At 37.5% G+C, this 24,564-nt stretch overlaps 1 protein-coding gene across 2 annotated transcripts; it reads left to right on the top strand.

Annotated features, from left to right (window-relative positions):
• The first annotated feature begins 31 nt into the window (after positions 1-31).
• Positions 32-22,554, top strand: LOC117973071 (DNA polymerase theta-like). 2 transcript variants are annotated; one of them, XM_059030970.1, is made up of 32 exons: positions 32-686; positions 2,721-2,841; positions 3,135-3,972; positions 4,433-4,615; positions 4,716-4,846; positions 5,104-5,260; positions 5,582-5,690; positions 5,836-6,058; positions 6,150-6,309; positions 6,633-6,779; positions 6,981-7,193; positions 7,391-7,533; positions 7,784-8,033; positions 8,203-8,345; positions 8,688-8,881; positions 9,267-9,391; positions 9,897-10,140; positions 10,525-13,712; positions 13,970-14,113; positions 14,205-14,395; positions 14,659-14,899; positions 15,314-15,507; positions 16,092-16,229; positions 16,381-16,555; positions 16,712-16,838; positions 17,084-17,196; positions 19,472-19,656; positions 19,867-19,978; positions 20,364-20,488; positions 21,146-21,302; positions 21,431-21,540; positions 21,795-22,554. In XM_059030970.1, the coding sequence occupies exons 1-32, from the start codon at positions 619-621 to the stop codon at positions 21,906-21,908; spliced, it is 8,763 nt and encodes a 2,920-aa protein (XP_058886953.1). In that variant the 5' UTR covers positions 32-618; the 3' UTR covers positions 21,909-22,554. The 2 variants fall into 2 exon arrangements, with proteins under 2 accessions (XP_058886953.1, XP_058886954.1); XM_059030971.1 differs by having other exon boundaries at positions 33-686; positions 3,138-3,972.
• Positions 22,555-24,564: the final 2,010 nt, after the last annotated feature.

The following is a 24,564-nucleotide window of genomic DNA, read 5'->3' as shown; positions in this document are numbered from 1 at the left end:
ACATTTTTATAAACAGTTCAGATCCGGTTTGGTTGCCTGGCAACCGCAAAAATGGCGGCCTTTTTAAAAGTGACACTTTTATTTTGTTTCATGAATTCTATTGTATTTATATATTGTCAATAATCTTTTTTTTTAGCTAGCATTTGCTGTTTGTACACGCATTTAATGAAGTTGAATTGCGATTTAAATTATATCAGTACTTTCTGAGTATACAAAAAGCTAAACGAGTAGTAGCTGTTTTTAAGGAATATAGTTTTTTTTTTACAGTAACATGCGGGATTCACCGTCTTTTACTTTATCTGTATTTTTTTAAGCATTACAAATATATTTATGACTCGATTGAGTAACAGGATTTTCAAATACTAATCATGTGTTTAACATTTGGATGACGATGATGTGCGATTTTTTTTAGTTAGTACCAAATGTCATATTAATAATGATATAGTAACTTATACATAAAAACGTCTCAAAACACATAAATCCTTTTTTGAAAAAGTGAAGGTAATATAGTATGTCATGAATTGGATCGTCAGGAAACTGAACAGATCGATAAATAAAATACGCTTCAGCAGACTACGACTAGATTATTACATAGGCCTAATTTTCTGGTGCTAAAAAATGAAGAAATCAGCGACGGAAACTAACCGAAGATATATGGGGCAGCACCAGATCAGCCGGAAAATGAGGTAAGAAAGTGTCATTATTTTACATTCATCCTGGATCTCAGTGCATTTCCAAGATCTTTTTATTTTCATATTGGCTATCCGTAAGAAAGCAGCGATTTATAGTCATTTTCTTGTTACTGTAATTCGGGGTTTTATACACTGTACAACGCCTTAACAAAGGTGTATTGTTGTTGCTCTTAAAAACACTGTGTAACAATTTTTTTTTTGGTTCCTGGGTAGTAAGTGTTATTTCCTAATTGCTTATGCCTCAAAAGTATAGAAAATGGCTATTATTCCCCACAAACTTTGCTTTTGTGACCAGGACAGTGATATTTTGAAATTTACCTATTTTCCAGAACATTCCAGATAGATTCAGTGCTGAGTAAACTTGGAGTAACTTCTAGAACTTTCTATAACTTTCCAGTAATATAAATAGTAGTATAAATAGAGGGGCCTTAAGCCCACCAGTTCACTTTAGTTCCAGCTGCCTAAGTGGATACATATGTGCATTTTTCTGAGATGGCATCAAGAGGCTGCAAGCATCCGGCAGACGCATTTTGCTATGTCTGCGGCCAATTTATCAAGACAAGAGCGAAAAAGTACTCTGTGGAAGCATCTGCTAAGATGTGTGAGGCCTACAAGGCATATTTCGGCATGCCTGTCGGGGATCAAGACAAACCCTGGGCACCTCATTTCACCTGCGAGCACTGCAAAAAAACTCTGGAAGGTAAGATGGACAATTGTTGCTTGGAATTTTATGTTTTAAAATTTGTTCAAATTTTTAAAATTGTAAAAGTTTTTAATTTTAAAATGTTTTACAATTTTCAATGTTATTGAAAAAATATATCATATATGAAAAATGTTGCGAGAATCTCTTACACATTAGTCATGGGTGAAATAAATGTATTTTTGTAGGATGGTACAGAGGGGAAAAGAGAGCCACGAAGTTCGCTATCCCAAGAATTTGGTGGGAACCCACTGACCACTCAAGCAGATGCTACTTCTGCATGGTGGACCCTTCCAAACGTCGGACTGGCAAGAATGCACCTGCTATCACGTATCCGGACCTTCCTTCATCCATCGCCCCGGTGCCACGCTGCCATGAGCTCCCCGTACCCACTCCTCCGGAGAGAGAGCAGCAAGTCAGAGAGCGAGGAAGACGTTGTAGATCCAGATGACAATTTCAGAGGTGGAGCTGAGGAGAGAAACCCATACTACCCCAACCAAAAAGACCTCAACGACTTGATTAGAGATCTTGGACTCTCCAAGTCCAATGCCGAGCTTTTGACGTCTAGGCTCAAGCAGTGGAACTTGTTGGATGAAAGTGTGCAAGTCGCAGATCAGAGGAAGCGTCACCAACCTTTTTCCAGCTTCTTCGCCCGTCATATGTTGTTTTTTTCTGACTTTATGTGAACAAAAAGACACACATTTGCCCGTTTTCTCATTGGAAATAGGTAAATTTCAAAATATCACTGTCCTGGTCACAAAAGCAAAGTTTGTGGGGAATAATAGCCATTTTCTATACTTTCGAGGCATAAGCAATTAGGAAATAACACTTACTACCCAGGAACAAAAATTGTGTTATAGTGAAATCATAACAATGAAAAGAAACTGGGTTTGTGAACAAAAACAAAGCATCTGCGTGGGAATAATGCAAGGCGATGGTTTGTAAACCTGAAGTAAAATGCATGTGCTTTGTACTGTTTGATATGTTAATTGTATCCTTTATTTTTTAGGTTGAGAATCATACTGTAGGTTAATTTCATTCAAATGGTCAATGTGCTGCCTGGACAGCCATGACCCATAGTACAAGTGCCATGAAGCAGCAGTTTATTGTTTTTATGATTACGTAATTTCATGGCAACTGTATCCTAAATATATATTAAGTAATTTGCTTTTGCAATCATATTTTCTACCTGTTTAAATAAATGTATACAGTACTGTATAATAATTTCTCATGAATAATCTAAAGGTATATTGTTGTTTATTCAGTATCCATTAAATGGTGCCATATATGTATTATTTAGCTTGAGTCTTTTCTATTTCTTTGATTAGCCCTCCAGCTGTAGAGGAGCCACTGACCTCTCGACACTCAAGTTGCCTTCAGCAGAGAAAAGGTCAGGATTGGAAAGAAACAGAATGCAAAGAGAACCATGTCGGATCAGCCTCTAAAACGGTAAAGAAATCAGTCACTTTCCAGTGTTTCCACTCAGTTTAAAGCAATTTTAAACAGAAAGATGGCATACTAATCAAGCACTATTTTAGTTTATGTCCATGACTGACTATTATTGCATAACATAAATTGCTCTTATATTTATACAGTTATACTCTGTATGTGATCTTAACTTTGTAGTTCCATAGATATTTGACAACTGCACTTAATTTACTTTTTAGAAGACATGGTGTGTGTAAAATGAGTTGTGCGTTTGTGTGTCTATGTTTTTTATTAAAATGTGTTTGTTTTAAAAGCAGTCTGCTAATCTTCCCTGGCTTGGTGACTCATCTTTGGCTTTGGATGAAGAGCTCTTGCAGGCACTGGATGCATTTGAACCTAGCGCCCCTCCCAGGGGGCAAAGGGCCACTGTGCCATTACAACCTCAGCAGCAGGAAAATCACCTTCTTGAACCCAAACCTGACAGAATTGTGCCTGAAAATATGAAAGATGGCTTCACAGAGCTTCAAATACCAAGTAGCAGAAAATCTGGTCTGCACTCCAACAATGCAAATCAAAGAACTGTTCCCAGTCTGTCTGACTCAGAGAGGACTACAATGCATAGAAAAGTTTCAGAAGAGTCTAAAAACTTGGCCACCAAACTTTTATTCGGTGAAGATAAAGATTGTAAAAAATCTTATTCAGAGATTCCAGTGATTTCAGAAAACTCAAGTTGTTTTCCAGTGGAATGGACAGCTAAGCATAAAAGACAGAGACCTAATTCTTTATCAAGCCCTGAATCAGGCGATTCAGCTGGTCCATCCTGTTCAAAGAAAGCTTTGTTGAAGAAATCATCTTTAAATGCAACAAGTTCTAAAAGTTCTGGTAATGGACACAGGTTTCGGAAGAGGGCAGTTGTTAAAAAATCATTTAGAAGTCCTTCCCAGAATGGTAACAGAAGGCTGGACACTTCAAATAACTTTATTCTCTTCAGCCCCACACACCTAGCTGCAGCACCACTGCAGAAGAAGAAACTACAACATCAACAGCAGCACTCACTTTCTAACCTGTCTGCTTCAGTCCTGACACCACCCACCGGGCTGGACCTTAGCACAACTGAGACCAGCAGACTCAGCGACACTTTAATGGCTACTGGTATTTTTTTTTAATTTATTTTTTATAAAATAAACACATGACATTAAACAAGCTACCACGTCAAGCGATTAAATCATCTATAGCAATTGATGTACATGGTTCATTCAAATCATGATATATTACAGTTCTATTCAGATTCTTGAAATTTACCAAGAAGTAGTAATTTCATGTACAGTGTGAATCTAGGTCACAGTGGCCTGCTTTTTACTTGGCACTGACATCTGATTGGCTGAAGGAATTGAAAGATATATATATGTATATGTATATATGTATATATATGTGTGTGTGTGTGTATATATATATATATATATATATATATATATATATATATATATATATATATATATATATATATATATATATATATATATATATATATGTATATATATATATGTATATGTAGTAGTGTAGCAAATATTGTACTGTATAAGAATCTGCCTATTTACTACTTTGATAACAGGGCAGAGTATTCACCTGGCTGTGCCTGCTGACCAGTCAGACAAGCTGTTGCTGTCAAGTTGGGGTCTACCCAAAACAGTCCTGGAGAAGTACCAGAGCCTAGGAGTGGTCCGGATGTTCGAATGGCAAGCAGAATGCCTTACACTGGGACGGGTGTTAGAAGGCAAGAACTTGGTCTATTCAGGTAATTCATATCCTATTTCATTGGCACTAAAGCTATTACGTTCAATGCAAGCACACAATAATGTGCGCCTGTAATAATTTTGTTTCTGTTTTTGGTTTAGCACCTACCAGTGCTGGGAAGACACTTGTTGCTGAACTGCTCATTCTGAAGAGGGTCCTGGAAACACGAAGAAAAGCCTTGTTCATTCTTCCCTTTGTGTCTGTTGCAAAAGAGAAAATGTTTTACCTGCAGGTTAATATCCATATAGATTTTTTTTTCTTAAATAATTATTTTCTATGTAAAATGGGAGGGGGGCAGATGTTGCTCACAAGAATTCTAAATGAGAATGTAAATGGTATTCTGCATTTCTTTGTGTAACTGCACTTAATGGTTTTTAATATGGCTATTCATTTCCCCTAGGGCTTATAGGAGGTTAACAGAAATGAACAGTAGTGCAGTGGAAGTCACAGTACACTATGTAATCTTATAATGTTTTTGTTCCTGATAAGAACATATTCCAGGAGGCAGGTGTTCGAGTGGAAGGATACATGGGAAGCACATCTGCAGCTGGTGGATTTTCTTCTCTCGATGTGGCTGTGTGCACAATTGAGAAAGCCAATGGGCTCATTAACAGGCTTGTTGAAGAAAAGAAAATGGACCTTCTTGGTAATAGCTTAAAAAAGCAGCATTAGCATGTATTGGATTCTGTACTTCTAATTGGAGCCTTCTCTAAAACGGTCTTGATTTATATGGATACACCATATTAGATGATTCCTTTAATACTCCATTATATGCAAATCATTTGCTTTATTGGTGTTGCCAGTCTATAGTGTACTAACATTTCAAATTACAATGCAAGTATTTTTATCTATACCAAAGACACGTATTAATTGTACTGTATAATTCATAAGTAAACTACAATAATAAAAAATAACAGCAATATAATGTGCAGCTGTAATAATTTTTATCTCCATAATTTGATTTTAGGGATTGTTGTGGTCGATGAGTTGCACATGTTGGGCGATTCCAGTCGTGGTTATCTTCTGGAGCTTTTACTGACTAAGATACGTTACATTGTACAGAAAACATCATCCAGGTAATATTTAGCTTCATTGGATTCTGACATCTTTTTTGTTTTGGTTTTTAAAGGACTTTATATTCCTTTAACTGAATTTTGATAGTCTACTTTTTGCATTTCTTGTGTAATTCACGTTTATACTTGTTCAATTTTTCAAATTAAGGGATTCTCAGTCAGGCAACCCTGCACTAAGTCAAGGGGTACAGATTGTAGGAATGAGTGCTACCCTACCAAACCTGGGTTTACTGGCTAGCTGGCTAAATGCAGAGCTGTACCACACTGACTATCGACCTGTGCCTCTAATGGAGTGGGTGAAGATTGGGAGTACTGTTTACGACGGCTCAATGACTGTGGTTAGGGAGTTTAAACCTGCGCTGCAAGTCAAGGTAAAGTTGAACAGTTGTTGAGGTGAAAGGATATTGTGACCCCTTTGAAATAACAAGACTACAATTCAGTTTACTTCAATTTCCACCGTAGGGAGATGATGACCACATCGTCAGCCTTTGCTATGAAACCATTCAGGATGGCCGCTCTGTGCTTCTCTTCTGTCCCTCAAAGAACTGGTGTGAGAAGCTGGCTGACAGTATTGCCAGGGAATTCTACAATCTTCAGCACAGAGCTTTCCAGGCTGATGATGGTAAAATGAAAATTTCAGAGGCATGGGGGGGGGGAATTGTTTTAGGTTCAAACTTTGTGGACTTGGAGAGCGATTAATAGCTTGCCATTCTTGTGTTTGTTTTATGATTTCGATTATGTTATTCCTCTTCAGTTTCCAGAGCCAAGTCAAGTAATCCAGTCCTTTTTTTTCTGTACGACCCTCAGAAGATCTGGCTTATTAAGAAGTAAAAAATAACTTTTACAGTAGCACTGTCTCTAAAATCAGAAGCAGATCCTGAATGTAATAATTTTGTTCCTTCAGGCGATTTGTGTTTTTGATGGGGTTTTTTGTTTCCCCTTTAGGGGCTGTGAAAGACCCAAGCCTCCTTCCTCTTTCCATGAGTAGGGAGGGACTACAGGATGTACTGGCCCAGCTGAAACGTTCTCCTGCGGGACTGGACTCTGTTCTCCAACGTACAGTTCAATGGGGAGTGGCCTACCATCATGCAGGTACAGTATCGCCTCTGACTAAGTGAATACTGTTCAAAATAAGTACTGCTGCACAATCTATTCAAATTAGGTTATTCTTCGCCTGTATATTATGTACTGGTACACATTAAAATGTAGGTGATTTTTGGAGAATTTAAAATTTCGAGTTTCGTGTGTCTCCTGTTGTTATAAATGTTCAGTTCTGTATATTTTAAACTCTAGGCTTGACGTTTGATGAGCGGGATATCATCGAAGGAGCGTTCCGCCAGGGCTACATTAGAGTTCTTGCCGCCACCTCGACTCTCTCCTCTGGAGTAAACTTGCCTGCTCGTCGTGTCATCATTAGGACTCCCGTTTTCAATGGTCGCCTGCTTGACGTTCTAACTTACAAACAGATGGCAGGGAGAGCTGGACGTAAAGGGGTTGACACTGTGGGTAAGTCCCAACACTGCAGCATGAAAGCACTTCAGAGAATAAAGTTTTTGCTCCACTTCAGCATTTTTTCAGAATATTATAAGGATTCTTTAGTGCGGTTTTAAGTTGTGCTTTTCTGGTTCCAGTAAGTTTTTACGAACGGGTATTGTGTTAGTATAAATGTTGTTGTATTAAGATTTTACCTTCTGTTACTCTAGGTGAGAGCATCCTGGTGTGTAAGAACTCTGAGAGGTCAAAAGGAGTAAGTCTGTTACAGGGTTCCCTGAAACCTATCTGCAGCTGTCTTATCAAGAAAGAAGGGGAGGGGGTCACTACCAGCATGATCAGAGCGATCCTCGAGGTAATAAACATGGGAATGTATGGGCTAACACTTGATTTTTGGATATTCTCTGGTAGATATAATAGCATTGGTACATCCTCTTGCAACCCAGGGTGTAGCAAGAGGCCAAGGGTGCACGAGGATATCAAAAGTTGCATTTGGGGCGTAAGCGTAAAAAACATCAATTTCAAGCATAAACTGATTGAAAATCATTTGTGGTGCCTAACTACTTTGCAAGGTGACATGCATTACAATACATTCCTGTTGACAGATCATAGTTGGTGGAGTAGCCAGCACTCCTGAAGATGTGAAGATATATGCCTCATGCACACTGCTGGCAGCCAGTTTTTCTGAAGAGGATTTAGAGCAAAGTGATTCTGAGAGTGGAGAGTCAAGCACAGAGGGTCCTGCACCGGGAGCCAAGCGAAGTGTCCAGGGAGGAGCTATTGAGGCATGTGTTGAGTGGCTCATGGAGAATGAATTCATCCAAATACAAGAGGAGGAGAAAGAAGAAAAGAAAAGTGAGTAAAGAGAGATTAGTGTTCATCAAAATATAATAAACTATGTATTCAACAATGTATACAGTTATGCAATTGTTTGTCATTTAACATCACATTAAAACTATATACCTATTTTTAATAGAAGTCTATACCATTGCTGAAAAACAAGTTTATTTGTTTGATTTCACAGTTCAGTTGTACAGTCCAACTCAACTGGGTGCTGCCACCCTGTCCTCTTCCCTGTCTCCTCCTGACGCACTAGGGATCTTTGCAGACCTTCAGAGAGCAATGAAATGTTTTGTTTTGGAGAATGACCTCCATATTCTGTACCAGGTAACCCATTAAAAATTTAATGCATTGTAACAGAATAGTTTTTAAACTCAAACATAATCGTTAAATTGAGTGGAATTCGATTTAGCCTCAGGGTTCCTAGATAAATGCATATACCAACTGAGCTTACTCTACTGCCAGATCAGTGATTTTTCTAATTTTGAATCTAAAGTTTATCATAGTAGTACTCAAAATATTAAGTTGTCACTTACTTAAGACTTGTGTTCAATAATTAATTTAATAATAATGGTACACAAACTTCAAATGTTGTTTTTTTTAAAGGTTTTTGCTTTGATTGAAAGAGGTCGAGGTTAAAGGGTTATAAACCAGTTATTTTATTTTAAGGTTACCCCAGTCTATGCAGAGTGGACAACGATTGACTGGTATCAGTTCTTTTGTCTGTGGGAGTATCTACCAGCCTCCATGAAGAGAGTGGCAGAAATGGTTGGGATTGAAGAGGGATTTTTGGCTCGTTCTGTGCGGGGAAAGTTAATAGCTAAAACCGATAAACAGCGCAGACAGATGGCAATCCACAAACGGTAATGCTTAGTATTTTACTAGTCAGTGGACATTTTAACAAAGCACCATTAATGAATAAACAACCTCAAAGTGTTCTGAAATACTGATGTAAAATCTTAAAACTAGTTAGTTTAAAAAATAAATGTAATATTATACTTTACTAAGCTCTGAGAGAGGTTTTGAAAAAAAGCCCTTGTTGAGAGAGAGAGAATGCATTTTGGGCAGTCTTTCTGAATAAATATGCCAATAAGTCCAGCTGCTTCCTTTAAGATATTGCAAGAGTAGCAATTATTGCTACATTACATTTTTTGATCGCATGCAAAGCATATTGCAAGGCTTTTCAATCAGAAAAGGTTCATAAACTTATAGGCAAGTTTTTATACGCTCTTTATGTTTTGTCATCAGGTTTTTCACTAGCTTGGTCTTACTAGATCTAATCGGTGAAGTTCCCCTCAGGACTGTAGCAAAGAAATACAGCTGCAGCCGAGGACAGCTTCAGTCTCTGCAGCAGTCAGCTGCCACGTATGCAGGTGAGCCTGCGAGCAATGCAAATAATTTTTATAGCTTCTTTCACTTTCACATACTTGTGGATTTAAATCTACAATGCAAACCGGACTTCAGAAAAGATTATTGATACCCAGGTCACCCACCAACTGTATATTCTATCATGTGTAAAATACTGTATTGTATTATTAAAATGCCTAAATGGTAAGAAATTAAATATTCTAAAAACAAACAAACAATCTACAGTAACCCTGTATGTTTCAGGATGCTGAGGTATTAAAGTATTAACGGTCAGCCTTTACTGTACAATTACCTTCTGTATGTTATCCTACTATCCTTGTCACCAAATTTGCTGCAATGTCTATGATAATGTATTTGTTTTTTTCATTAAACATTGTTCTCAGTTTGATTCACAGTTTTTAATTGTTCTATAGTTTACATTTATTTAAAAATATATAATTGTTGTATGGTTGTCTTACATTTTTGTTGTCAGATGCAATTCATTACAAGGATTTACATCTATATTGACAGGGATGGTGACTGTTTTCTGTAATCGTCTGGGATGGCACAATATGGAACTTCTGCTGTCTCAGTTCCAAAGCCGACTCAGCTTCGGTATTCAGAGGGAGCTGTGTGACCTTGTAAGGATCTCTCTTTTAAATGCCCAGAGAGCCAGAGCACTTTATAATGCAGGATTCATCACTGTGTCAGAACTGGCTAGAGGAAGTACTGCAGATGTGGAGACCGCGCTGAAAAATGCAGTCCCATTTAAAAGGTAATTTTGGGAAAGATTTCATTAATAATGTAGCAGAACCATAAAAGACATTTGGAGCTCTTTGAAAGATTATTTTTTAAATTAAGCAGGAAATATGCATAGTTAGTTGTATTAAAATAAAATATCATTATAGCAGATCTAAGAAGATGGTTTATTTTACACCATTCCCATATCAGCTAGAAATAGTTTCTTTAATTTTGTTTATTCTCAACCTCTGGGCATGAACAGCACTAATGGTTCTATAATCTTGATCCAATTACATTATTAGGAATGCAGGACAACCGGCGGATTACTGCAGGTTATTTGCACATTCACACAAAAATGTAAAATTGGTTGTCTTGGTAATGATAGAATCGCTAATGTCAGTTTCTCTTTGGGTGGCAGCACTCGCAGGGCAGTGGATGAGAGTGAACACGAAGCCCAGGAGCGAAGGAATACCCGCTGTATTTGGGTCAGTGGAAAGAAGGGCCTGACAGAGAAAGAGGCTGCACTCCTGATCGTGGAGGAAGCCAGGAAGCTTCTCCAGCAGGACTTGGCCCTCTTAGGTGTGGAGTGGAATCCAGAATCGCTTTCTCAAAGCACCCAACAAGGAGCTGCTTCATCCTCGCCAGCACCTGCACACGAGAAACCTAAGAGTGTGGAAGCAGAGTTACCTTCAGATAGAGAGCAGCAAGTTTTACATTCCGAGATGGATAAAGCTGAAGCAGAAAGCAGTAATCGAAGTGAACACAGTACTGAGAATAACTCTTTGGAAAAGTCCTCTGCACCCATTAAAGACACAAACAATTCAGCAGTTGCTAAATTTGAACAAATAGTTACTGATCATCCACACAATGGTCTGGTTACAGGTTCTGGTCACAGCATTAATATTGCAAATGAACTGAAACAATACAACAAAAAGTGTGGTGTTGGAGGTGCAGTAGAGATTGTGGGACAGGCTTCAGAACATGCAGCTACTTCTGTAGTTACACATGAGGAATCTTTAACCACAGCCCAAAGGGTATGTAGACAGAACTTGGTATCAGCTAGTTCATTCAAACAAAACCAATCTAAAAATAAATCTCTGAAGGTTCTAGATACTGTAGAGAAGAGAAGCACTACTCTATCTGCTGCTGTTGCTGCTGCTTTACCCTTGTATAGAAAGACTGAAGATGACTCCAACACTACCCCAAATGAAGATAATGGAAAAAAGTTCCTCACAGTACCAGGTGAGAGTGTCAGGAAGTTACCTTCAAACCTTGCTCCTCAATGCAGAAAGACTGTGGGTTCTGACCCCAAAGAACAAAATCAGACATTTACAACTTTGCAAGTTCCCATGTGTACAAAAACTGTTAATGAACAAAATAAAGGTTTAGTTGTTACTGAAGAAAACTGTACAGCACATTCTGCACATGGCACTTCAAAGGTAAAAGGCTTTCAGAAAAGTTCATCTAAAGATAACAACGTGGAAATAATATCAGGAGGTTTGAACCCGGTCTGTTTATCAAACGACAGCGATACAGAAAACAATTTGCTGATGCAGAGCGCTCACTTTTCTGTCAGTAACTGTGGGAACAAAGCTGAGGAGAATGTCAAAGGTTTTGAAAAAGATAATTCGGCTTTGCCCAGAAATATCTCGGGAACCCTTCAGAATGCAACAGCTCAAAGGGTGTTTCAGAGTAATGCATTAATAACGGCTGGAATTGAAAAGGAAAAATTAGCAAAGGAATGTGCTCTGAAATATTTGCATATTGATGCAAGAGATTCAAAGGAAGATATTGGGAACAGTGTCCATCATGGAAAACATTCAAATATATCTCCAAAACAGAATACAGAAAGTTTTCCAGATATGCCAATGCCAAAGAAAACCAGCAGGTCTCCGGGTCTGTATTTAGCTACCCAAGAGGAGTTTGGGGAAAGCTTTCAGTTGGATACTCAGACAGAGAGAATGATCTTGCAACAGGAATGTGATGTATTGCATCGCACAGAACCAAAAAAACAATATTCATCACCAGCTGCTATGCAACCAGGCTTGCTGGGACAAGAGCAGAAAGTTGGGTTACAAGTTCTCAGGGAAGATAACAGTGGCAAAAAAGTTTTGATACAAATCTCTGATAAAAATGAGAATCTAAATGACAAAAGTTTACAGAAAAGCGGGTGTTCTGCAACCGATTCTAAAGAAGTCTATTGTAGTAATCAGACTGGAGGTGCTTCTTTTTCCAAGTACAATAATGTTTCCCTTTCAGACACTCAGCTGGGCAATTTTCTTGACTACTGTACTTTTGTTGAAGCAAGTGCTTCACCTATTTTGGCGCAGAGAGGAAATGTGGTCATCAATGAAGTCATAGAGCTCCAGCAAGTTACAGAAGCCAGTGCAGAGACTAGCCTCAATATGAGTGGCAGCTTCCTATTTGATAGTCTTTGTGATAATCCTATAGAAGTCCCAGCAGAGGAAGCTGCCCCAATAGAGAAACCTTGTGTTTCAGAAGATAACACTTTTGAGGATAGCAGTGCTTGTGCAATACACGATGCACAGGTACAAAAATCCAATAATGTACAGCCCATCAATACATCAGTGAATCACAACCAATGGGCTGAATCATCTTTTAATCTATCAGATTTTGGTGAATCATTTAATATGGGTGAAGCCCCGTTTGTAGAGAAACTCAATTCTGTATTGAGCAGTGATGAAGTAGTAACTTCAGAGCAATGTGGATCCACAAAACCCAATGAAATTAATTGTCTGTTATCAGAAATGGAATCCCTAAAAGCCATTAATACTAAGACCATTACTGCTAAAAATGCTTGGTCAGACATTACTTTTGATTTAAGCCCAGGAATGCAGGAGCTTCTGGACAAATGGCCAAGCCCATCTGGCAAAAATGCCTCTAAAAATGAGTTGCTGATAAATGGTAGAGTAGACTGTCTTTCTATAGAAACTACGATAGAAAGCATAGGAATTGAAACAATAGGCCAAAATGTTCAGGGAATACCTGAAACACCAAATAAAGTACCAACAAATATTAAGAGCCTTGTTGTGGGAGATAATCCGGTTACAACTACAAATCATGGACCAAACAATATTATTTCCCCAGGTCTGAATCAAGGATCAGATTCAAGACCAGATAGCCATAATGAGCTTGTTCCTCCAACACCACCAACTGAGCCAGTTACACCAAGAATCAAAATGTGCGTGTCAAGTTCAGTCAAGTTGGATAAATGTAGAGGGAAGGATTTTTTTAATGAAGAGTCTTCCTTTCAAGTGAAACGGCAGAAGTTGGCAGTTGATCATCGGAAAAATACAATGTCTTGCATAGAGATAGCTCCTTTGTCAGAAATGGATCACAAGACTGATGACTCTGTTATAGATGAGAGTTTTTCTCTGCAGTTGTCTCAGGATGTGTCTCCCTCTGCGGCTGTCTCTTGCAGTCTGGAAACTCTCACCATTATAGATGTGGCAAGTGATCAAACCCTTTTCCAGACATTTATCAAAGAATGGAAAGCTAAAACAAGGTTTTCCATTGCAGTGGCATGTGAGAAAAGAGAAAGAGTTTTGTCCCCTAAATCTGCTATTGGAGGAAAGTTCAAGACAGGTTAGTTGAATACCAACATTTCTTCTTTGTTGAGAGAAACTTTTACAGGTCATTTTTAATCACAGTTCATTGGTCGTTATGGGTTAGATTTATCATGGTCTTTCATATTTTGACTTAAGTACAATTTACATATTGTTTTGTGTATTTATTCAAAGAAACAAGCATTAAGTCATTTGAAAACAGTTTTTGATGGTTTGTCGTCATCTAAAGTGCCCGTCAACACCAATACCTTACATATTTATATATTATTTTTAAAGCACGTGCTACCCAGAAAAGTACATCAAAAGAAGATGGATTTCCAGTACAAGGAAATGAAGATCTTGTAGTCACAGGGCTGTCTGTGTGCTGGGGAGGGAAGGATGCCTATTACATTTCACTCCAGCATGAACAACAAAACACAGGTAGGAATGTCTTTGACAGACTTCCTATTGGGATTACAAAAGTGCTTTGTACTTTGAATAAGACTAACCATAAACGTTGCTTTCTCTACAGATATAAGTGCCAGTTTAGCCCCTCCACCTCTTGACCAGAACTTGACAGTAAAGGACAGATTGAAACAAGTTCAGTTCTGCTTGACCTTGATTCCTGGGAGATCAGTAGTTACATATGATTTTAAACAACAGTACAAAGCACTGTTGCTGGCATGCAGGCTCTCTTTGGAGGGAAACTTTGAAGACCCAAAGGTTTGAAGCTAGTTTGTTTTCCCAATACATTTTCCTAGTTTTTGTTGTGGTGGTGGTGTTGTTGTTCTTCCTATTATATAATTTCCCTACCATAATGTGGTAATTAATGATTAAAAAAGGACATTTGTTTGATGTCGGAATCTTAATTATAAAATGTATAATAAATGTACAAGTATACTGTCTTGCTATCTAGAAACATCCTTGTGCAAACAGGATTGGAGGGACCTGATCATTTAAACTTTGAATGTTTTGTTTTTCTTTAGATTGCTTGTTGGTTGCTGGATCCTAGCTCAAAGGAACGAACCCTCCACAACATGGTCACCAACTTCGTACCCCAGGAACTGCCACTGCTGGAAGGGATTGGACCAGGACAAGGCATCCAGAGCCTGGGGATCAGGGCTGATTCCGAGCACTCCGGACGCTACAGAGCCTGCACTGAATCTGTGCTGGTGTTTAGCGTCATGAATCAACTGAGTGTCTTGTTGGAAAAGGATAGATTAAAAGGTGATTTTCATCTCCTAATAAAGGTTTACGTTATATGTATGTAATGTAATTAATGGATAATTGAATTGCTGTGGCGTGTTCCCAGATAATAGTGAAACTCCTGAGTAAATGAAGCCAGAGACTGAAGGAACAAGGGAGTTTCATTATTACCAAAGAACACACAGCAGCAATGCCTTTATCACTATAACACTACCACTTTTGTAAAGTTATCTATTTATTAAACTCTTTGTCTGAAACAACCATTGTAGTTCATTGCCAGTTTATAACTGCAATCCGGGGCATAAGTAATGTTCTTTTTATTCTGTTAAAATGTTTTATAACCAGTAAAAGGCACTAAACATTTTAAATAAAGGCTGTAATTCAGGGTTTCTGGTGACACTGATAAAAACATTATGCCTTGTATTATTTAATCAGATGTTTTTCATAATGTGGAGATGCCAAATCAGTACTGCCTGGTGCTTCTTGAGCTGAATGGGATCGGGTTCAGCACAGCGGAGTGCGAGTCTCAGAAACATGTCATGCAGGCCAAGCTGAGTAGCCTGGAATCTCAGGCATACCAACTGGCAGGACACAGCTTCTCACTCACGAGCCCCGAAGACATTGCAGAGGTAAGAGAGATGAGGGGTTGCATTAAAGAAAATTACTATAGTACAGTAGTGTAGAAACTCCTCTGTTGCCATGAATCCATGCCCCAAAGCAGTCTTGGTCCACACTGTCTTGTCTTGCTTAGTGATATGGGGGTATTTTACATATAAGGAAGTAATGGTTTATAACTCCACTAAATTACTCTATTCTGCAATGATTATACTGTATCATCACATGCTGCTAAAGCAGAGCTAAGCTGTGGCAAGGCAGCTGCTGTACCAGTCATTCACATCAGGGGTCACTGTTGGGCTGTAAAGATAATGATGATAATAATAATAATAATAATAATCTTTTTATATAGCGCCTTTCATACCATCACAAAGCGCTTTACAGAGGTAGGCTGTGAACTGTGCATTATACACAGAATCACTTACAATAGGACATTGATTTAACATCTCATCCGCAGGATGGAGCACAAGGAGGTTAAGTGACACACAGTGAGTAAGTCAGTGGCAGAGGTGGGATTTGAACCGGTGACCTCCTGTTCACAAGCCCTGGACTTTAACCACTGGACCACACTGCCTTTTGTTTTTATTTTTAATTGCAGGTTCTTTTTTTGGAGCTAAAACTACCACCCAATGGGGACACAAATGGGCAGATGAATAAGAAGACTCTGGGTTATACCAGGAGAATGGCAGTTAATGGAAACCGAGTCAGATTAGCCAAGCAGTTCAGCACTACTAAGGTATTTCTTAAGCTTGCTATGCAAGTTAAGCAGGCCATTAAGAGTTAAAATATACTGTAGGTGTAATGTTTGTACAATAGACTGCTTTCTTATACAATACAATAGGTCTACTGTTAATACTACCAGTAAACAATATGACATTTTTTATTAGGATGTGCTGGAGAAACTGAAGCCACTTCACCCTTTACCAGGCTTAATTCTGGAATGGAGGAGAATAACAAACGCCATGACCAAAGTGGTATTTCCACTGCAGAGAGAGAAAATGATGCACCTACTGCTGGGAATGGAGAGGATCTATCCCATCCCACAGACACACACAGCAACAGGTATAGTACTGGTAGTACCAAAAAAAAGTATTTTTAGTGTCTGGGGTATAGTCTGCATTGGCAGCCTGACTCAGTGAAAAGTACTGTACATATGATGTAAGTTCGTTTTTTGACCTGTCAGGTACAATTCTCCATATTTATCAATTTATACTTTAGGACGAGTGAGCTTCACTGAACCCAATATCCAAAATGTTCCAAAGGATTTTGAGATTGAAATGCCGACTCTTGTAGTAGAGAGTCCCCCCTCCCAGGAACGAGGAAATCACTTTTCTTCAAAACAAAGGTATATTCTATAAACTGCTATAAACCTTTGTAAACAGAATCAATACAAATAATCTTCAGCAGACCTAAATTAGCTTAGCTGTTGCCAAGTTCATTATTGTTGCAGGATAAAAGGCATGTTTGTTTAAACATATTGCATAGATAACACAACATCGTACTACTGTGTTTTGGTGAGACACAGTGTACCAGTCCACATGGCTGTCAGAAGGCAGTGTACATTCTAATCTCTGTTTTGTTTTTTTAAAGGGGTAGGCAGCCACGGAGCTCTCGCCAGTTTGTACCACAAGCCCAAGTGGCATCGGCAGAGAAAGGGGTGTCTTTTTCTGTCAGCATGAGGCATGCTTTTGTTCCATTCCCAGGTATTTGTTATTTCTAGTGCATAGACTTCAAAGGTGAATTTCCTTTTCAGAACCCCAAGTTTGTTTATTTTCAATCCTGAGTCGCAAGACTACAGTTTCAGGGTCATCTGGTCGCTTTAACAAACAAAGTTTTAATTGTACATGTATTCAGCCAGCAGATATTATTATTATTATTATTATTATTATTATTATTATTATTATTATTATTATTATTATTATTATTATTATTATTATCATCATCATTAGTTATGTCCTTGGAATTTGACAGAAGGACCCACCAAAAATCAGATCTTGAAAAATGCAGTGGTAGCCAAAAGTGTAGACTGTAGGTTACCTGCATATATTTTAATCACAATCCTTCTTTTATTTTTCATATAACATTGCACACAGATAGTTTTCTGTATACTGGAAATATTTGGTCAATCCTGTTCACCTATTAACTAAAATAAATACATCAGAAATACAGACAGCAGGACTAGAAGGTGGCTGCCTTATCTAGACATGAGTGGTTTATAGATTAGTCAGCTGTTTCTCATGTAACTTCTGTCAGCTAGTGTTTCCACAGTTTGTTTTTTATATGCTGTCCACCTGGATCATATCATTCATTCATCACGTGGCTCTGTTTTGAGTGTAGTATAATGGATTGGAGTGCTGCCTGTCTTCCCAGCTAGAAGACAAGATGGTCAGAACTCAGCCAACATTTGCAGACAGCAGTGATCAAGTATAACAAAGAATGGGTAATTCCCTTAGCAGCATAGCCAGGCAACTAATTTTTTCCAAAATCTAAAGGGAATGTGTGTTTTATCGGTGGAAAAGTACAAGAACTGAGTGAGCAGAAAAATTCAAGATTCTATTTTATTTCACGTGTCTAAGATTAATGAACTGTTTGGATGTTATCGGGAAGAAAAAAAGTTTTGTTTTGCAACAAGCTGGTTGCAGTGGTGAAAGGGGATTGTATCGATTTTATATTCGACTGCCACTGTCCCTTGATGTAAAGGCGGGATAGCTTTTATAGCCTTTTTTGAGGCCATTACACAATGTCAGGGACAACACAGAACATGTTTTTGCCGACACTGTAGAAGTTTAGCACACATGCTCATTATTTTACCTACATCGTACCCTTGTAAATACGTGGACCAGCTGTTATTGGCAGTCATTATTCGTGCCTAAATAGCTGAAACTCACATGTACAGTTGTTACGTTTCATTAGTAAAGGCTTCCCCACACAAGACGCAATGCGATTTTTCATTGGGCGACAAGATACTTTCGCAGCGACATGACCATACACACCAGAAGCGACACAGAGGCGATGCGACAGATTTGAAAACTGCAAGATCTATAAAACTGTTAAATTGCTATTGACAAAACTATGATCAAGACTGGTACATATTCCACAACATGATGTGGAAAATTTAGTGTCTTCTCTGACGGTATTTCAACATGTATGACAATAAATCATACACAGCAGGCTTATCCCGTTCAAAATGGACTCCCATATATTATCTTTCAAATATTTATAATTGTGATGACCTTTGCCATGAAGATCTGGGTATTTTTCCACGGCAAGTATTATTATTTCCTCCGTCATTTTACAAAAAACAGAATTCAATCCTATTTATTTTGCGTCACTCTGGTGTTGCTTCTGCGTCACCTGTCATGTCGCCTGTGGTGTGAAAGATACTTATCAAAGTATGGATTCTATTCATTTTGTCGCATCGCGTCTGTTGGATAGCAGCCTTAACTAGTAACAGTAAATACTACTGGTATTTACTGTTCATCTGCTGTTTACATTAATTCCTTACAAATAGTGAAAATGTGTATCCTCGTTTTAAAATGGTTTAATTTAGTCTTAATGTTGAACCTGTATCATTGGCTCTGTCACTGGATAAAACAAATATCTTTTGCTAAAGCAAAAATGATATAGCAACAGGCTGAAGTGGTCATTCAAAATGAATATGCTTATACATAGCCTATTAGCTTAAGGACACAAAGTCAGAAGTTAGATTACCAGCTCAAAATAGGTTAATACTAGGTTTATCCAGCAAACTGCAGTAGCTATTGTAGAATCTAACCTATTTCTAACCCTAACATGTACATTTAAAAAACACTGCTATTGTCCGTGTCTGTGTTGCAATATCACAACAATGAGCAGCATACATTTACTGTGTAATACCCGAATGCTGAACACAGTTTGCTAAGTTTCACAAAGGAAACATGTTGTCAATTGTATTGATGCCTCACTCGTGTTCAATACGTTGTTCTGTCTCTGTGTAAGGGGGGTTAATCCTGGCTGCGGATTACTGCCAGCTGGAGCTGCGGATCCTGGCCCACCTCTCCCGGGATCGCAGGCTCATCCAGGTCCTGAACAGTGGGGCAGATGTCTTCAAGAGCATCGCAGCTGAGTGGAAGATGATCGAACCAGAGTCTGTGGGGGACACTCTGAGACAGCAAGCAAAACAGGTCATCTTTACAGCAATATGAACCAAAGCGTTCAAAACATAGTTAATGGTGAATACAATAGCGTATAGGTATATAGGGCCAGATTTGCTACTGACTTCTTAGTCCTGTGAAAATGTGTTTTTATATGATGAAACATGCAGTCTATTATAACACAACCTTTTTTTCTTAAGTGTGGTGTTTCTAGATTTATTCTGTGTTCTGTGCTCTTAGATCTGCTATGGGATTATCTATGGCATGGGAGCAAAGTCTCTTGGAGAGCAGATGGGTATCGATGAGAATGATGCTGCATGTTATATTGAAACATTCAAATCCAGATACACGGGTAAGGATTTGTTTTTAAATTGAGAATATATTTAGTTTATAGCTTAAATCAATGAAATTAAAACATTGCAGGAAGCCATATTTAGTTGTGGTGGCTCTTGTTTTATTTATATTGCAAATGTTATTAAAGATTTTTTAGGTGAGTGGCAGTATTGAACCAATGCAGATGCACTTTTTTCACTGTGAAGACACTCGTATTTTCTTGTTATATCCCTAGTTAGGTACTATTTAAATACAGTTTATGGGATCCAAAAACTTTTGAGAGACTTATAAAACTATATTATGTTAAGCGGATAAAGTTTGGGCCTATTATAAAAGTGGGATAAAACACCAGTGCAAATTAGAATATGAATTTAATATTTTTAAATTGTTGTGTTTTATCCTAGGAATCCAGAATTTCTTACGAGAGACTGTAAAGAACTGTGGTAAAAATGGCTTTGTTCAGACCATCCTTGGGAGGAAAAGGTTTCTACCAGCAATCAAGGACCCAAACATCCATTCTAGAGCTCATGTATGTTTTCCAGAGACAAAGAAAGACAAAGCACTTTTGACATGCTTGTTTTTTAGAATTTATTTTTAGGGAATACAAATTTACATGTCCCTGAAACAGGGAGTTCAAGACATATCATCTTAACATTTGCAGTCTAATTGTTTACTAGTTTGAGTGATATTGGCATTGTAAGAAGCCAGACTCATTTTCTGCTGTGGCAGTTCACCACAGTAAGTGAAGTTCAAGGCCAGTATGTTTTGTTAGCTGCTTTTTTTTTTTTTTTTTTCTAAACATAAGAATTCTGGTCAGGAATATTATTGGTCTGATGCTAAACATGAACCCTGCTGCATGTAATCATCTCTAGCTTCTGTTCTGTATTATAAAACCATATGTCTGTGAGCATATTGTTTTGAAGGACACCCCTGAACCAACAGGGCAGTAAAAAATAATAATAATAACAATGACAGCATTTACACATTGTTGAAATGATTCTGTCAGCTCGTCTTTAGATGCTAAGCTAGATAGTATCTTCCACTTTCAATTCTGCTTCCTAGATCGTGATAATTATGTGTCTGAAATGCTTGTCAGCTGTGGTTTTGTGGCCTATTTGACATAAAATTTAAAAAAAAATGTCTGGAGAACAAGAGCAGACAGTTGGTTTTTTTTGTGTTTTTTAAGGCGGAACGTCAGGCTGTGAATACCACGGTTCAAGGCTCTGCAGCAGATATTGTAAAAACAGCAACTGTGAGCATTCAGAAACGTTTAGAGGAAACCTTCCCGTCCACGGTCAAGTCACACAAACACCCCGAGAGCCTGGTGCAGCCAGACAGAGCAGGTAGTGTACTTTTAAAACAGTATGTGAATTTTTAAATATTTGAATCTCAACTCGCTTTCACCCGTTAACGCAGCAACTATTCAAGAATCTCACATTTATTTACATATAATATGTTGATTTTTTTGCAGCACGACGACCACGACAAAGGGGATGCTGCGGTCCGAGTAGCGGTGCGTTTTTCATTCTCCAGCTACACGATGAGCTAATTTACGAGGTTGCAGAGGATGATATAATACAGGTGAGTCTGTACCCATGTAGTGCTTGTCTGCATTTGAATTGGTTTACGATATTAGAAGATTAGTTCATGGTCTCCTACAGTCTGTATATTATAGCTGTCTGTCTGTCTACAAAGTGGTGACCAAGTAACGCATGTGACAGTGTTGATTTCTTATAGTTAAAGCATTTTAAGCGGTGTTAATAAAGTATATATTTTTCTTTCTTTCAATATTTATGTGCTTAATTACACACACAAAATAATGTGTTTCCCTACAGGTGGCTCAGATTGTGAAGAAAGAAATGGAAAGAGCAGTTAAGCTACATGTAAAACTCAGGGTGAAAGTCAAAGTAGGGCCAAGTTGGGGTAGCCTACAGGACTTGGATGTTTAGGTCAGACCATGATTCAGAAGGTGGTGTCTGAAAATGCATTTGTGCACGCTTCTTGTTATGTGTGTCTTAAAAAGATGAATGGAAATAAATCTATAACATTTGTATGATCAGAATACTGCTTCAAACAGCAACATTGCACAGAAAGCAAGGCCTTTTATCTTGCCTCGTCACAATTTGAGGTTAAAACGATTACCTGAAATACTTGAACCTAAATGTTTTGTAGCTTTTTTAAAATAATTTTATTGATGTAGAATTAAAAAAATGCCCAGTTTTGACCTCTCTGTCACAAAATAATTGAAAGGAGTTTGTCTAGGTTAATTATTGTATAATAGAGATTTTTTTTAATAATAACAAAATGTTTACAGATGACAAATGCTAAATACTGGTAGTATGCTTTGTTTTATATGTGCCATTCATGAATATGAAATCATAAAAACATGAATTAAGTGTTTTCAGTGGTAAAATGCAAAAAAACGCAATGTTTAAAGTTTGAACATCTGTAATTCCATGTACATTTCTTTGTCATGTGTATGTTTCAATAAAAAAATGAAATGTTCATAGGCTATTAATTATTACTTCTGTTTATGAAAATTCTTATTTGTACTGTATGTAATTGAAAGGAGAAATAAAGTAGAAACTAAGTTTTTTTTTTTTGTTTTGTTTTTAAATAAACCCCTAACACGCATTTTGTTAACTTTTTTAATGATTTACTGTAATTGTTTTTAACAGGGCTAACATATAACGATTTTGACATTAAAGCCAGGTTAACGTTACTTTAAATAGCATACAGTACATTACACAGTTCAAACAATTGAAATCCTTTCAAAGCACTAGAGGGTAAAACAAATAGGCTCTTTTAAAGTTTGAATCTTGTATTTGTTTTGGAGCATTAATTTCTTCCTGCATGAACAGCTGGGAGGAGTACAGATATGAAATGTATTAAAAAATGTAAACCATCAAGAAATGAGTGGGGTTCTCATCTCTGCAAGCCAGTGAAAGTTCAGCAGTTGTATGTGTTGATTTATGTTTTTATGAGGATCTTAAATATCGCTTGACAACACCCAGAATTCTTGGTTTTTAGGCACTTTTTAGTCTGTAAATGTTCACAGACAGATTTGTTAAATAATCCAACACCAACCAAGCGAATGAGACATAATCTTTGACTGACAGCGACTGGAAAATAAGGCATACCCCATTGAAACACCTTTTCCTTAAAAATGTGTGTGTGTGTGTGTGTATAATATATATATATATATATATATATATATATATATATATATATATATATATATATATATATATATATATATATATATATATATAATATATATATATATATATACTGCTGTGCAAGTCTTACCTTTAGGAGTTACAATATCGATGTTATGAGCATCAACAATTTACTCAAAGCCTCCACTAGTATTTTTCACTATTATAACAACTTTGACTGTTCTTAATACAGCTTAGTTTGGGTGAGAAGAAACCAAGTTTGTGATTTAGCAATCCTTAATTTACAACAACTCAAAGTAAACCACAGACGAGCAGCTATGAAGTGTTGTAGTAGCTAATCCATCACATTTACACTGGTTCTCAACCGGGGTCGCGAGAAGCGAGCAAAAAAACAAACAAAAACAAAAAAAAAAAACGTTTTTTTTTTTAATTTACAATGTATACGTGACATGACGTTCTGTAGATGCCGTGGGTTGATACTATGGTAGTATTAAAGCAGGTTGATTCTATGGTAGTATAACCCCCGCCCCCCCAAAAAAAAGTTTGCAAAATGTCTAAGACTTTTGCACAGCAGTGTATTAGATTGCAACTGAGCCATTTTATTATTTAACAGTTAAACAAATACAAAATAAAAGCAGCACCTAAGCTATCTCACTTATCCCTTAAACAAATTGTAACTAGTGACCTACATTTGTTTGATTTATGGTTGAGGCGAATGAAGGTTATATCGTAAGAACTACCAGGTAAAGTAGCAGGATCTAAAACACTGGGAACATTTTAAAAAAAAGACTGGATTCTGTCCTTTTTTTAATTAGTCGTCGTCGTCCCGTCCCCCCCAACCTACCCAGTAGAGAAAAATTGTGTGAATCAGGGACGAGCCTTGATGGGCCGAATGGTCTTTTTTCATTCTCAAACTTTTCTTCTGTTCCAACTGTCTTTCTAAATCCTGTCAGTATAGGTCATGTGGACCTGTACCTTATTTATGGCGCTGACAACTAATAAAGCCGAACTTGTACCACAGTGTGCATGTAATTCCGTAAACCCGTTTGTGAAAACATAATAGTAATGGTAAATAAAAATAAAGATAATTATAAAGTTTACATATGTAGGTGGTGCAGTGGGTATTAAATGCAGTACATTGTGCCACTGGGGATGCTCTGAAATGCAAGTATGTATTATCTGTCTATAAATATCTATACTTCGTGTCTGAATAATACTAGCGCGCCAGCATCTTTTAATGTTTTTCAAACTCCTCACAATGACTAGCTAGAATAAATTAGAAACTGTATTTCAATAATTTTGTATTTTTAATTATTTTTATGATTTTTTTTTTTTTTTTTTAATCCTCTGAAGCCCACTCCCGCCATGTAATTCTGAAAGAAAATTATAACCCTTTAGGCCAGATTGAGGCCAGACATGTTAACTC

This window comes from Acipenser ruthenus, chromosome 9 (genome assembly GCF_902713425.1).
Source record: "Acipenser ruthenus chromosome 9, fAciRut3.2 maternal haplotype, whole genome shotgun sequence".
In the NCBI taxonomy this organism is placed as follows: domain Eukaryota; kingdom Metazoa; phylum Chordata; class Actinopteri; order Acipenseriformes; family Acipenseridae; genus Acipenser; species Acipenser ruthenus.
The sequence above is the reverse complement of the archived record's forward strand: the minus strand, read 5'-3'. Positions and strand labels throughout refer to the sequence as shown.

Coding starts and splice junctions, on each gene's coding strand:
- LOC117973071 (XM_059030970.1), top strand. CDS start 619: ATGAAGAAATCAGCGACGGAAACTAACCGAAGATATATGGGGCAGCAC. Junction 14,396..14,658: donor GAAACTTTGAAGACCCAAAG/GTTTGAAGCTAG, acceptor GTTTTTCTTTAG/ATTGCTTGTTGGTTGCTGGA. Junction 20,489..21,145: donor ACATCCATTCTAGAGCTCAT/GTATGTTTTCCA, acceptor GTGTTTTTTAAG/GCGGAACGTCAGGCTGTGAA.